Raw genomic sequence first — 15,402 nt, 5'->3', positions numbered from 1 at the left:
TTGACCTGTGACTTCTCCACTTTGGCCTTGGAAAAGAGGAATGTCTGATCTCACTGTTCAGTTTTGTGGATCTTATCTCCTCTCTGCAGCAGCCTGGCTGCTATGGTGGATCTTCAGAGGGTTGTTCAGAAACTTCCTGTTCTGTGGTCTGGATCTCTGGACAAAATTTGCCACCATATGCAGCATGCTTGACGCAACATAATATAATTGCAACAAATTCTAAACATCATAACACAGAAAAGGCCTGAGCCACTCAACCCCGAACACAACTTATCATTCAGTGCATTTACCGTCAAGAATTTGCAACGTCCTACAATCGTTTGGAGCAAGCACAGCAGCAACACACATGCAAAACCATTATATACCTGACAAAATGCAAACCAAAAGCACAATTTTGTGTGTGTGAGCATGCAATGTAGTGTTAGTTGGCATTTAGTAAATCAGGGCCAAAATGCAGTCAATAACCTAAGTTGTGCTTTGAACAAAATTCATACAGTAACATTTTGAAAACGAAGCAACTGATTTTTTTTTTTTTTTTTTGAAAGATTCTTCACCATTAGAAGTAGCTTTTGGTGGCTAACCTGACTGGTTTTACCCATGCTCACCATTTTTCCCCCCAAATTTCTGTTGGGAAAATTTGAGAAAACTTATAAAATCACACAGAGGTAGGAAACAATCGCAAACTCTGCTGCTAATTTGCACGGATTATGGGTTAGTCATATTACAATTTTAAGACATTGTGGTTTGTACACTTACTCTATGATGTACCATTCTTGGTGCCAATTTTAAAGAATTGTATAATTATGAACATAACAAACTAGCCTCAAACTTTAAACAACAGCTAAACTGACAAAGGAAAAGAACAATTTGCTTTAAATAAAGTAATCCTTTGATTTCACTTGCAAAACACGAGAAAGTATGTTTGAAATCTGTATTGTTTATATGTATGTTATAATTAGAAAATGTTTTTTTCTTCCTTCTCTACCTTTTTTCCAACTTGTTTTGTTGCTGATTCATGAAAAATGCAGGAAAATAAAAGTGAAATATCTTAATACTCAAAGTCTGACAGATTTTGATAAACTGAGAAAAAGTTTTATACAGTTTGAACCATAAAAACCAATTTGAGATGTACATGTAGATCCATGAGGTTTGTGTGTGTGTGTGTGTGTGTGTGTGTGTGTGTGTGTGTGTGTGTGTGTGTGTGTGTCTGTGTGTGTGTGTGTGTGTATGTCTGCTCTCATTTGCAGACTGTCCATCAGCACATCTGTCACCGTGCTGATTTGCCAAGGCCGCAGCTGCTAACGATGTAGACGTCCACCACATAGCGCAAACCCGCTGAATCTGAACCACCTGGAGACCAGGAGCTCTGAGAAAACGTCTCACACACATCCATGATGGGAACATGCTGCGTGACACGACTCGGAGTGTATCTGCTCTAAATCTCCATGCTGGGCGGACAATACTCCCGCTACCAGCTGAGAATCATCTCCACATGTCAGGAATTTCGTTGCGAGTGAGAGTTCAGTTCACTGGTGTTTAGCGCCCCAACTTTATGTTTAACCAATGGATAATATTATTTTCTTTCATGTTATGTTATTGAGTGAGATACTGTACACATTTCATGGCTCTGAGGTACAGGGAGAACATGAAAACCCCACCATGTGGCCCCGGGATTATTCCAGTCCGTTCAACATGTAGACTGCTGTTGCCTCAGGACGGGTCAATACAGCTGGAAACAGCTCCTCTGAAGTTTAAGTTCATTCTGAGTTCATAAATTAGTATTTATAGTGTTCGATGTCATGAGCACATCAAAAGGTAAACATAATGTTCATACAGTATTGATACAAATAGGCATTCTCTTCATCTGGTGTGGTGGCGGATATATCCTGAAAGCATCAAACTGCACCCTGGTTCACCCCGAGACCACGTTTGAAACTCATCCCAGTTAAATTAATGTGAAATCCGCCTCAGTAGTCTGAAGCCAAATTAGAATTTATGGAAAAAATGTTGAGCGGGCCCCTTGTAGTCTCAGTAAGTTCAGGCCCCTGTGAAGAGCAGCTTCGCCGTGGATGTTCCTGATGCACTGGATATGACGGCGGAAGGAAACTCGTCCAAAACCCCCCCTGTGACTGCGAGGATAAACATTAGACTGAACGTCTGTGAGATAGAGAAAACACAGACTGGACAGGAGTGATGAGCCAGTGACCAAATCATGCAAGTCATTGTTGTTGTCTGGCTCCACAAGACCAGCAGGAAATGTTCTCATCACAAAACAAGCGAGCGAAATATAAAGTGTCACGTAGCCGCAACGGCTACCTAAAAAATGATTTCTGTACACCGTAACCAGTTTAGTGAGCAGCTCCATTTGTAATCTATTTGTATCTGCGTTGTAGATTTTTGTGACCTTTCTGGGCCACCGTATAAAATACTGCTTTTTTCAATAAAAGCGCCCAAATCGAAAATAGCCCCAAAAGTAGGGCAGCATGTCAAAACAGAGTTTATACTTTCTGTGCAGCCTCGCCTTCCGGCAATAGTTCAACATCGAGCTGAATCAAATAATCAGGAGTAGAACAAACATACAGGCTGTACGTACAGAAGCCGGAAAAGACAAACATCAAACATAAGCCGGGTTTGTGTTGGCTTGAATATAACTGAGGCATGTCTAAACGTCCCGAAGGCCTCTATTACAGTGATAAAGGGAAAGTCTGTGGGCTCCATAATGGCTTTTCACAGTTTTAACTTCTCACCCTCATATCTTCTCTGCATTGAATTCTGCTTTCCGCTCCGTGGTGAAGGGGGAATTTCAGGGTGTGTTCACGCTTATCAGGCGGCAACAATTAAAACAAGCTCTGTTGTGGCTGCAATTGAAGTTTGATTCATGTCTGATCAACGTCAGTGTGCACAAGTGAGAGAGTTCTTGTACATTAGATTAACATCACACTTCATACATAAAAATGCCACTGGGAAAGATAATTCATCACAGTTCAGTCAGTGTGTTGTGATATAGATTTTCTAACAGACTGCTCGTATTGTGGTATTACAGTGACTTTATCCTAACCATGGCAGCAGTGGAGGGGCAGTGCCGGGCCAGAGGCAGCAGGACGTGACTTTGAAGGAGACCATGACCTGAAGGAAGCAGGGCAGAGTGGAAACTCCTCGGGCGCTGCTGTGGCTCCAGTATAAACACAGCTCTGTTTTCTGCCCTCGACCTGACACACTCCGACCTCCTCCGCTCCTTAACGGGCCTCAGGTCAAGCAGACATTCAACTACCATCTCCCACTGGGACACACAATCAGGGCCTCCTGCTGCAAACCCAGCTCCATCAGCCTGGGACTAAAACCATTTGTGTCCTGGACCTCGCTACAAACAGGCAATCTGTCAGTCCTTGTTACGCTGACTTCCCCGCTGCTCGGCCCTCTAATCATATGATCAATGGCATCCAGATGGGAGGATTCATTCAGTAAAGTGGGCATGTGAACAGCAGCGCTCGTTGTTCCAGTTCGGCTCGTCAGAAGACAAGAAAAATCCAACATGCATGAGATAAATGACAACTGTCCAATGAGGACAAACAGCCTGGACGGTTAGATCATCTGTTTGTGGAGAGAAGGCTGGTAAAATCTGTCTGTCTTCAAAAAGTTGCTTTCTTTCAGGTGGTTTTTCAGGCTAAACTCGGGAACAGATTCAGAGGCGACTGACGGGACATGCGAGAGCGAGCCGGAGGGCGAGGGAAGGGAGACTGGACATGGTGGAGTTATCGCAGAGTGCAGGTTTAACTCTGTTAACATTCTTCACATGGCAGAGCGAGTAATTCAGACTAATCAATTATAAACAGCAAGGATTGAAATTAATGGCCCCTGAATTCCTTCCAGCAGGGAAAAAAAAAAAAAAAAGTCCAAAGCGGAACGGTGAGATCAGTTTGATGATGGATAATGATTGAGAGTTTCTGGAGAGCTTCACGTCACCTGTGAGAGCGGACATGTTGAATCCTCCAGCGAATCCCCCACAGACCCCAGAAATCTAATTATCAGGAATGACTTCAGAAACCGAATCTCTGAGTGGGCACCTGCTGAGGCCGAATCCGCAGTCTGAGATAATTTTGTGAGAAAGTTATAGGCATGCTCTTCCTGTAAACACAGCTGAAACAATCCTTCCGACTGAGCTCACTGAGGAGAGACAGACGACCAGAGACGCACGTGCGGGGCGGGGGGGGGGGGGGGGGGGGGGGGGGGGGGGGGGGAAACGGCGGGGGGGAGGGGGGAGGCCGAAACGCAGCGAAACGCGAAGAAGACGAGCTGAGCGGGAGGAACAGGGAGGACAGACTGTCTGCCAAGTGTCCCTCTCAGAGAGAGATGGAGCGAGAGCGAAGGGACAGAAGACAAGGGAGAAATAAACCAGGGGCAGAGTCGGGCTATAAAAGGAAGTGAGGGACAGAGCTGAGAGACTGAAGCCTGGGAGGACAAAGAGTTTGGAATTTTTTCAGCGCAGCCTGATGGGACCCCTGTGTCCCTCCATTAATCACTGCAAGATGGAGAAAGGGCAAAGGACAGGGGCAGATATATATATAAATATGTATATACAGTATGTAGGGATTTTCCAGAGAGAGCATCCACAATAAAGCCACTTCCGAAAGTCAAATCAAGTGTAGTCATGCAAATAATTTGCACTTATTGAGAAAAAATGGAAGTTAGTAATAACTGTGCAAAACTAGTAAGTACTGTCAGATATGTGGATATGTACCTTTTGTCTGCCACATAGGTGTGAACACATGCTGAACCCGCAGGTTGGGATGAGGCTGGGGGTAAAGGATGTGCAATCTGAGCCCAGGTCCAGCTTCAGCCTGTGCTTCTCTTCCATACTTGAACAGGAAATATGCTACTTTCTAACTCAAATCAAAATCATACACCTTCCTCCCTTTACCACGTGTTCCTGGTGCAGCACGCTTCCAAGATTACAGACAAGAGAGCATCTGAAATGGGAATAAGCTGTTAGGTAGAGGGAGCGGGAGAGTTTGTGCGTGCGAGTCTGTACCGGAGTACATGTGTGTCTGCAGGCGATCACACATGACCGGGAATGAAAATGCAGCATGAACGGTGATTATCCACCAAATCACAACACTTGCCCTCCTATACCACAGCTGCCTCCAACGCTTCCGTCACTGCAGTGCTTGAAAATTGAAACAATAATGTAATTAAAAGACTGTTATGCCAACAAAATTACCGGTAATAATGGACTCAAGCAGGTGGCCATATGAAACAGTGAGCTGTGTGCAGTTTAATATTCGTCCTATGGAGAGATGTGTGGTGTGTTTTCCTTGATGCTTTTATCAGCCATCTTGCCCACTGACATGCATTTGCAGTCAAACTAGCAGCAAAGCATCTGATGGGAGCTGTTAGCAAGCCGGAATTTTATCTTGCAAAAATAAATGAGTGTGACTTCAAGATAAGCAGAATTTAAAATATGTTTAGCAACCTGTCACACCTGTTCATGGATCGATACAGTTTGCACTGTTTTTGACAGTGGGAAGGTTTTCGAGCGTGCCGAACATCACAGCTTTTGTGTTTACACACGTTTGGTCCAGATAGTTTGGCTCCAGCTCAGAATCCACTGACATGTTTATATGGTTCATATGTGACTGTAAAATAGCCCATGGGTGTGTGAGAGTGTGTGTGATTGTCTGTTTTTCTTTAATAAAGTAGGGATGAACTTGCAGCCATAGCAGACGACTTTCTGTGCACAGGTTCTCCTCAGTGTGTGTGTGCGTGTGTGTGTTTCCCAAGATACTCGGGTTTCCCTTGACAGTCCAAAAACAAGTTAATAGGCGACTCCAAGTTTCTGTGGCCTATATATAGGCGCAGCCTGCATTTGTGTCTAGTCAGCTCTGATGGGCCTGAAGTGGAAAATGTGGCACTGAAGATAAATGAAAGAATTTAAAAAATCTTCAGCACTACATACAAATGTCTCCAGGAAAGAAACAGATGGCTGCCATGCTCCTATGTGTCACATTTACATTCCTTTCCCTTTCAGTGGCTGGTTCATGCGGAGTGTGAACAACATGGGGTTTAAGTTGTGAGTATAAATCTCTCTAAACTGTGGAGCAGTGGAGCTATGTGGGGTCCAGTAAGACTGTAGAAGACTCTTGACACATTTAGCTCCACCCGGCTTCCTTTTCCTGTTTAGAGAGCTTCTCGGGATGAGCTGTTTTCTCTTCGCACAGCTCTGCATCCAGGATGTTTCCCATAAAGTGGACGACACCAGGCCTGAAGATAAACACAATCCACACGCTTTGCACGTGCGAGAATAAAAAAACTAGTCAATACAAGACATCTTTGAGAAACTGCTGAGATAGCTTACACCGATTCCCTCCACTATACGTTCACTAAAGTTCAGAGTTGCGGTGGCACGCTCGTTTAGGAAACGTGTCGAGCAGCGGGGAAAGCAGCCAAGCACAGCACCGGGTCCTTCCTCAGGCTCACAATGAAAAGCTGCAGTGGCCGATCAAAAAGTCACGTTCCATTAAACAAAATAACTACTGCTGAGGAAACAATAGTCAAGCAAACAAAAGACACACGTACTCTGCAGCCATTCCCATGTGAGCGCACATGCACGTGCACACACACACGCACACATGCACATGCCAGTTTATTGATACAGATGCTGTACGCATATAGAAAGGTCATAGGGTCCGTCTCTGAGGTAAGGCCAGGAACTGAGTGGAAACTGTGGCATCTATGTTTCAGTCGCTCTTTGCATACAGCTCTCTCACACACACGCGCACACACACACACACACACACACACACACACACACACACACACACAGCAGTGACAGGGAACCCCCACACATGGGCTTCTCATCTGAGGCTGTGGCTTCCTGCATACCAGCACAATGGGCTCTTCCCTTGATTGTTGCAGCCCTGCAGCTCTCCGTGTCGAAGTCACTATTTTGGCAGTGGACGCACTTGACATTTTTTCTGACCTTATCATACGCAGACGTCTTCCCCTCGGCCCGGACGCACACCTTCCTCCGCCATAAAACAATCCCGTTTGAGAGGTCGGTCACGTGTGTGTTCCCATTCGGTGACCCCATCACGAAGCACTCAATCACTCTGAGAGGCAAACTTATGATTTAAACATTCGTATTTCCATCCTCTGCATTTACTTTCCTATGGATATTCAAAACAGACACATTATACGACGGGTCGACGTGCCAAAAAAGCACATACAGAAACAACATTCATCACAATCATGCAGTTAGGTGAATGGAGGTTAATGGTTAAAGCAGGCGCTGCTGCAGGCCTTCAGCAACCTGTGGCCAAGAATGTCTTGTCCGTGGTCAGAGATCAAAATCCCCCACGTCACACATCCCCTCCAGCATCGCTCCCTAATTCCACCGTGCTCGAACACATCTTGAAATATATTTGAGAATCAAAGCCTCTCCGAGGGTCCTATATGAAACATCCTGTTAACATTACTGCTTCAAGAGCCTTCCTTCCTCCGCCAGCAGACGCTGATAAACGATATTTTTCTGTGCGCGGTTTGTGTGCACGAGTGAGGCAGGGGCGGGGGCAGCGGTGCTTAAATGCATCCACCTCATGCATTTGTTGACTTCAGGCCTGAGGGCTTAGTTTCTGTCCAGAAAACGTCGGCTCCACGTGGGATCAGCATTGTCCGAACAGACTCAAGGTCCTTCACCGAGGAGCAGTTCAGCCTCATCAGGATCAGAAGCTGGTTTTAAGTGTTCAGCGTCCTTTGACCTATTAAGACCTGAAGCCCCGTTTACGTCTGTCCCTGAATGCTCTTTTGTGGGGTTTGAGTGCTTTTCCCCGCGGAGTGTTTATCCACAAGTATTTCTTAAGATGGCAATGAATTCCGCCGGTTATGGGTCACGGCATCTTATGAATTTGTTCCGGTCGGATCTATAAGGAGGACTGCATGTGTTTGGCTCCACATATTAAACACCCAGAGGAGCAATGAAGCAGTGTTGAACCAACAGTTGAATGGAAAAAACAAGAATGAAGTGATTAAAACTCTTGAAGACCCAGATTTGAAGACCAAGCTCTGTGAAGGGGGGGGAGGGTTCACTCTTTAGAAAGTCAAAGTTTCTCACTGAGGTCTTAACTCCCTTTATAAAGGCTCAGAATAAGTAATCTGTGGAGGACGGATCTGGTCAAAGAAAGAATGACAGCAGAGAAATAAGATAAAAGGAAAATATTACGCAGAGAGAATGTCTGACTAAATTTAAACCAAACATGGCAGCAGTAAGTGTGAGAAGAGGGAAATGAAGCTGGTCTGAAGTGCTTTAAAGACGCTCTTCACTACGTATCAGATGAAACATATTGGCGCCTTCGGGACACGCAGACTGCATTAAATGATCAGACTGTTCAGAAACCTTTTCACCAAACACTTCGCAATATTGCAGTTGGAGGAGCGACTTCAAACACATTTCTGCAGCTTTTCAAAGGAGACAATCCAACTTTCACAGTCAGTAAAAGCAGTGAGTGTCTGGCTGCGTTCAGGTGGGACAGAAGTCAGCGTCTCTGGGCTCGTAGGCTTTCCCATCGCTTTGTTTTGGGGCGACAGACGAAGTAAGACCGTAAATTACATTCATGAGAGCCTGAAATTGTTAAATTTTCGTGACCTCAGCGTCTCAGCTGTCCGTGCTCAGTACGTGACCCGATGGAAACCTGCTTGTTTTCGAGCTGCGTAATGTTGAATTATTGGAATTACAATTTAACTGTCACATAAAAACACAAAAAAGCAGGACTTTAGCAGCCAGGGGAACTCCACATGTATAACGTCACGAGCGGAATGATGGTGGGAAACAGTTGTAGAACGGTTCGGTTCAAAGGAATGAAGCAGCCCCGGGGGTCGGCTCCGGATTTGATACTAAACAGAAACATATTTCCCGAGTTGTAGTCGAGATTGAGAAACCCTGCATCAGATGGGGAATAAAGGCACGACGCGCTCTTGGTTACTGTTCTCTGTTCTGCTTTTAAATGAAACGTCATCGACCACCTCATTACCTGCGGCTCAAAGCTACTGGAGTGAACTCAGAGTGCTGTCGACAGTCTCTGCATAGTAGATGGGAATATTTGACCTTGAAGTCAAATCCTGGCCGTTCGTCCCACGCAGAAACTCAAGCTTTTCATGTTTTTTTTTTTTTTTTTTTCTCAAGCTGTTTGCATATTCAATGCAAGTTTTTCCTCCATTTGTCAGTTTGTTATAACCCATGTGCTCTTCATATTCAAGGAAACTAAAATTAGCCAGAAGCTTCCCGGCTATTGCTGCCTTGGAGAAGGAGCCACACAATACACAGAGACGTTGGGCTGTGTCACACGCTTTGAATCAGGACCAGACCAAATCTGATAAAGGCAGGAGACAACGCTTCCTTTTCATGGCACAGGAGAAAATAACTTTTCATCCCAAAGCCTTGAGTATGATATTAAACGCTTCAGAAAGCCTCCAAACATCCTGCACAAGCTGAAAAACAGAAAAGTAAAATACTTCCACGAGCTGCACGTTGGCAAACAGAAATGTCAGAAAAGTCTAATCCTTGATTTTCCTTCTGAATTGTTGCATTTTTATTTGCATCTCTGCACAGACAGACCCCCCCGGAACAGTACTGTAATGCTACAGCAATAGCAATAAGTTCACGGTGCAACGTCATGACGCACAAACTCAAACCACATAATGCAGTCTTCAGTTTAGTCTTTGAACACATGTGCAGTCTATGCAGCATCTTATATCTGAGGTTTTGTACGTACATTAGCACCTGACCACCGAGCACATGGGCGGCTGATGAATTTAGAAAGTAACTGAAACCAAAGGGCTTGAAGAGTCAAATAAGTAGTGCGGTTTCTCTGAATATGTGTGAAAAACTACAAGTCAGAGGATAAAAAATCAAAACATCTCCCCTGACAGGATTCACACATATAGGAAAATACATTATAAAAGGCAAAGTAATAAAATTTACACCTAAATGTTACCTTATAGAGAAGGACGGAAAAATCAGGTGGAAGATTATTACAGAAATTACTTTAGTTTTTAAGATGACACTGCTGAGGTTTGTATCCCAAAATGCTGAAATGAAATCTTTGTGGATTTTGAACCTCTCAGAGGTAAAATACAGCTAGAAGAAGCTCCATCAGGGTGAACACGTGTTGAGAATAAACCAGACAGACTGTTGTAATGAAACACAAGTAAACAGTTTATTATTGGCGTCAAGTCCAAATGATGGGAACTTAACAGTTCTGTCTTGTTTGTTTAAGTGCTCGAGAGATTGCTTTTCCTTTTTGTCTGTGTCTGTTTGGACTGTGGGGGAAAACCAGAGTAATCTCAGAAAACTCAAGGACGCACAGGAAGAACATGCAAAACGCACACAGATAAACTTAAAGCAGGGATATTCTCATTGGGGCAGAGCGTTAACCGCTGCCTGACCATATCCGTCCATTCATCTTCTACGAGTCAGGATCGTAGGAGTGCTGAGTGTGGGAGGAAACCGGAGAAATCCCATGCACGCACTGGGGATCTTCCTACCATGAGCCAATGAGAGCAACCACTGCACCACCCTGCAGCCTGTCGTCGTGATATCTTCAATATTTCATTTAACCGACTAGTTACTGCCATAAAATATGGATATTTGCAATCAATCTTTGGTAAAAGCTACTCAGCAAAGCGTGACAAATGTATACCCATGAAGCCGCCGGCAGAGGTCAGGACCTCACCCCCCCCAACCCCAGGTCAAGGGGTCAAGTAAAACACAGCATATCCCCACAGAGGATCCTGTTTCTGTTTGTTCTGGGCTTCACATGTCCCCATTTTACCCTGTAAAACTGGCGAGATGAGTCATTTCACAGAGAACTGTTTCCAGTTTTGTGTCTGTTTACCAGCATGCAGAGCCAGAGACCCTCCTCCAGGAGAAACACCCTGACCCAGACACTCCCACTCACATGCAGCCCCAACCAAGACAGTCCCAAGACTATCACGCAATCTGGGTGATCTTTTTCAGCTTTAATAGTCGAAAAACTGCAGTTTTAAACTCAAACTTCAAAGCTGTAAAAGTGAAACGAGATGAAACTTACTGCGTGCACTCCCGAGGCGAGGATGGCGACGGAGAGGCACAGAAGCAGCAGCCTGCTGGAGAAGGGGCGCAGAGTGAAAATGAGTGCGGTGGATCTCGCGCTCAGGTGTGAGATCTGCTCGCGCCGGGCTCACCTCAGACCGCTCTGTCCTCTGCTGTGTTGCCCCGGCATGGTCCCACTCCTGCGGACCTCTCAGTGAAGTCCCACGCTGCAGATGTAATTGCAGAGACGCTCCTACAGCATGACTGCCAGACCTGAGACACACCGAGACCCCTCGTGTTGGAGATTACTCTCAAATCATACATCCACGCGTTTGGTCCACGATTATGTCTGCAAAGACGCAACCTACTCCTTCGCAATTTTCCGTTTTCCCTCCAACTAGAATATGTTTCTACACATAAAGTTGTGACGCTAAATACATTTTCCCGGCTATTTCATTCATTTACAATTGATTTAAAACTCGTGCGTAAACTCACAGTCTCTCCCGTCCCGCGCGTAATGGTGAGGTGGAGGAAATCGGTGGCCCCCGGTCCCGGTCTGAAAGGGATCAAAACGGACACCTGTGGCGCGCGAAGCCTCCTCGAATTATCTTGCAAAAAGCACGAAAACACAGCAACCGAGTAGTCCCTCTTCCTTACCGAGGAAAGAAGAAGTGTTTGCTAAACAGCTAGGCTGACTCCGTTTGCATGGGCGAGGGTGGTGTTTTGGGGAGGGGGTGTGGTGCAGCCACAACTACTCCGACTGGCGCTGAGCGCAGCTTCACATCGCGTCGGACAAAAGATGCAGCCGAACGTGGCGCCGTCGCTCCGCCGATAGAGTCCCGCGAACCGCCTGGAAGAGACGGGACGCGCGCACCGCTCCGCTTCGACGCACGGTTTCCCAGCGCGCACCGCCGCGATGCTCGCGCCGTCCGCCGCCCCGCTGCTGCTGCTGGCGGCTCTGTGCGCGGCCAGCGTGGACCTGACAGGAGCCGAGGTGAGTGGGGGCGAGTTTTAGAACTTTCGGCTCGTGTTAGAATGTTTAAACCAAGACTTAAAACTTTCCTCACGTGTGAGAAAGTCCCTGAGTTTGTGCAACAGGCTCAGCTGTGTGTGACAGTAACTATTGACACGGTCCTTCTAATGTGTTTAAAAGTTTTATTTCAGCATTGTTGAGATGAAGACTTTTTGAAAAAGATGTTTTGCGCGGGGTTTTTGAGAGTTTGGTGAATTTATGCGCACTTTTCCCTGTCGGGCTTCTTGTCATGCTGCTCTGAGCGGTGTAGCCTGGGTCTGATCCCAGCCCTGCCTCCTCCACTGCTGCTGGGGGGGGAGCAGAGAGGAGGGGGAGGGTGGGGCCGCAGAGGTGCCCACAGTAGCTGCAGCCTCTCTCTCTCGCTCTCTCTCTCTCTCTCTCTCTCTCTCTCTCTCTCTCTCTCTCTGAGCAGTGAAACAAAGCAGCAGTGTATAAGCTTTTTTTCAGTAGGTTTAAATGATCAAACATCAATGCACCTTCAAAAGCATCTTATTGTCTGAGTATTGCCCGTTGAAAGTTACAATCAGAGCTGGACAATATTTGTTCAACGTTCTTAATAATTATTTTTATCAACTCAATAATTTAGGTGACACACACTAAGCGACAGTCCAAATTCAAATCTCTGTGAGAATGAAGATGTGTTCTGAGCTCTCCAGCACTGAACAAGCCGGTCGCTTGTTCAGTCTCCGCTGACCTTCTGCAGCCCCATAAAACAACTGCTGTGAATAAATGAAGTTAATACAACAGACTGATGCGTACACTGTCAGAGACACTGATGATGTTGGTTCAGTTCTGGGCTTGAAGGCCTCTTTTTGAGTGATGCTCACATGTTCTCCCTGTGCACGTGTGTGATGGTCTGTCTCTGCATGTTGGCTCCGTGATCCCAGCCCTCTCTCGTTCTGATCCTGACATCCTACACGGTCAGATTGATGGAATTTCTTCTATATCAGTGGTTTCCCAAACTGAATATAAGTCGGTGGCACAGGACTGGAATAATGTTGTCACAGCATCAAAATGGCACAAAGAATAACTTATAAAGACTGTATTTCAAGCCAGCCGACACCACCCCGATGTGGCTCTCTGATCCAGCGGATTTCCCACCCGTACTGACAGGCTCTGTTTATTATAGACGGTACGGATTTAAAAAAGGAGTAAATGTTTGACAAACATAAATTTCTCAGCTTGACAAGGAGGTCCACTCCAAGATAAAGGCTTTGGAAACATTCAAAAGCAGATTGGAAAACATAAATGGAGGAGGGAAAACTTGTTTGTGTCTCACGCTTTTTCTGGGAATTTCTTCTTTTCATGATGGTGTGTGTGTGTTCGGATTAAATCCCAGGGTGGGGACCTGTCAAACTTTACCTCCAAATGTGAGCTGCACTTGGCTTCACATCCCCAACATCTGGAGCAGGAGGATGTGAGATCTGGACGAGGCGGTGTTTGGGCTTGTTTGGGTTTTTGATGACGGGTACCGCAGTGGTCCTGCGCCTCATTTCAGAGGATGAATTGACTTTCAGTCAAAAACCCCGAAGAGGAAGCAGTTGTGCAAAGATGAGGGGAGGAGGAACAAGCGGTTAAGCGGCTTATTGAGCCCACAGTTGGGTATGTGTGTGAAGTTTCAAAGCAAATTGCTTCCTCACTGGGGGGGCCTGGATTCATCCTGCTGCCATTCAGGGCTTTTGTAGTTGGAATTCAGCTGCGCGCCTTGTTTATAAGGACTCAATGAAAACCTGACTTTACCAGAGTAATGCTGCACGCCGGTCCCAAAATTCCGTTGTTTCCACCATGTCTACTAGCCTGGAGACATGTATCTTTGATGTTTCCTTGCCCTGATATTGTAATCATCAAAAACAATCCTCAACCACCTTATTATTCACTGTAATCTGCAATTCTCCTCTCAGATGGAGCTTTGATTCAGGAAGCTGCGTAGGACAGAAGTGTATGTTGTTGTGAGCCAACAGATGAAGTTATACAAAACAGCTGAAGCCACTTTGATCCGCAGTCAGTCTGGATTTGTAACGGGAAAAAAAAAAAAACAGGGGACAGGCACAGAACATCTGGACCCGGATGACGACTGAGGAGGTGTCGATCTGGCTGAACATCTTGTCACAGAACAGATTGCTTCAATGAAATTGGAGTAACTCTTGGAGTCCTGGCGGGGCCTGTGGTGTAAAAAAACATTCCCTCTACAGTTACACACACTGGTGAGCGACCGACCCGTTAATATCTGGACCTGATTTATGCAAATCAGTCTTGTGGGCAGCTGGATGGTATCCAAGTTAACACAACAGTCACTCATTTCCATAACTGAAGAGGCATGCTGTGGTTTGTCGGCGCAGGGCATCCGGAGAAAACCCACACATCTGCAGGACGGACACACGAACGCCGGCGTGAGAGAGCCTCCTGGTTAACCGGGTTTGAACCTGGGACCGTCTTGCTGTGAGATTAAAGCTGTAACCACTGCACTCATTCCGCTTCAGGGGTGTTTTTAAATGCCATGCTTTGTGGTGTCCGGATCTTTTATCTCTTCTCCATCTCCAGATGTGATGCCGAGTTTGTTTGGGTTCCTTCACAGTCACTGCGTCCATCTGGTTCATCTGAAGATGTATCTTATAAACACATCGCGGTCCGCATGCGGTAGCCCTGCTGTCTGCAGCGGGTCAGGCTGACTTTAGAAAAGCTCTAATAAGATGATAAGATGCTAAACTGGCCTGTCTTCATCGCCCCTCCAGTTGAGGGTCAGCGGTATTGAGCTCCGGGGCGTTTTGTTTTATTGCACGGTTTGATTCTCAGAACATTTCTCAGCTGTGTCTTAAATTTCAGCAGAATGGAGTTTCTCTCCCTGGACGGTCGTTATGAGTCATTGGTAGCTCTTAGGAGCATTAGGAGGAGGAGGACGGAGACGAAGGGCAGATTAGCAGATTCCTGCAGTGAGAGTGTGTGTGTGGGACGGAGGGCTTCTCAGATGGCAGTAGCTGGTGGGAAAGACGCGCTCCTCGGTCCGGCTCCCAGCTTGGCCGTAAAGATCCGGGACGGGGCGCATCCCAGGGAGGATCAGGCCGACTCCCCGAGGAGGAGGAGGACAGGGCATGAGGAGATGTTAATGCTCCGGCGGCCAGAGGAATGTTTTGTTTGTTGAAAGCCGAGAATCCCGGCCGAGGCTGGGTGTGTAGGTGCTTCTGTGTCGGGGTTGTGTCTGTTCCTGAGCCTCCAGCACACAGACCTCCCCCACGGAGCCACAGCTGACCTTGTCACTGCCGCTGACCACCAACCAAGCATCGCACCCCGGGAAGGCTCAACCTGTCTG

The 15,402-nt window shown here is 46.3% G+C and overlaps 2 protein-coding genes across 5 annotated transcripts in view; one reads left to right on the top strand and one right to left on the bottom strand.

The window, feature by feature from the left end:
* Positions 1-11,761, bottom strand: part of col4a2 (collagen, type IV, alpha 2) — a 58,923-nt gene extending 47,162 nt beyond the window's left edge. For 2 of the 4 annotated variants that reach the window (XM_030112580.1, XM_030112582.1), the window contains exons 1-3: positions 11,558-11,760; positions 11,215-11,335; positions 11,082-11,136 (exon numbers count right to left, since the gene is read on the bottom strand). In XM_030112580.1, coding sequence (XP_029968440.1) covers positions 11,082-11,136; positions 11,215-11,252 — 93 coding nt within the window. In that variant the 5' untranslated portion in view covers positions 11,253-11,335; positions 11,558-11,760. Of the gene's footprint in view, positions 1-11,081; positions 11,137-11,214; positions 11,336-11,557 lie in introns of all 4 variants that reach the window. The other 2 variants (XM_030112578.1, XM_030112581.1) reach the window with 2 other exon arrangements.
* A 75-nt stretch (positions 11,762-11,836) lies between these two features.
* col4a1 (collagen, type IV, alpha 1) overlaps positions 11,837-15,402 on the top strand; it is a 32,717-nt gene continuing 29,151 nt past the window's right edge. The window contains exon 1 of the mRNA XM_030112583.1: positions 11,837-12,056. Within this exon, the coding sequence (XP_029968443.1) occupies positions 11,979-12,056 (78 nt within the window). The 5' untranslated portion in view covers positions 11,837-11,978. The remainder of the gene's footprint in view (positions 12,057-15,402) is intronic.

Source organism: Salarias fasciatus, chromosome 16 (genome assembly GCF_902148845.1).
Source record: "Salarias fasciatus chromosome 16, fSalaFa1.1, whole genome shotgun sequence".
NCBI lineage: Eukaryota > Metazoa > Chordata > Actinopteri > Blenniiformes > Blenniidae > Salarias > Salarias fasciatus.
This window is presented reverse-complemented; position numbering and strand designations above follow the sequence as displayed.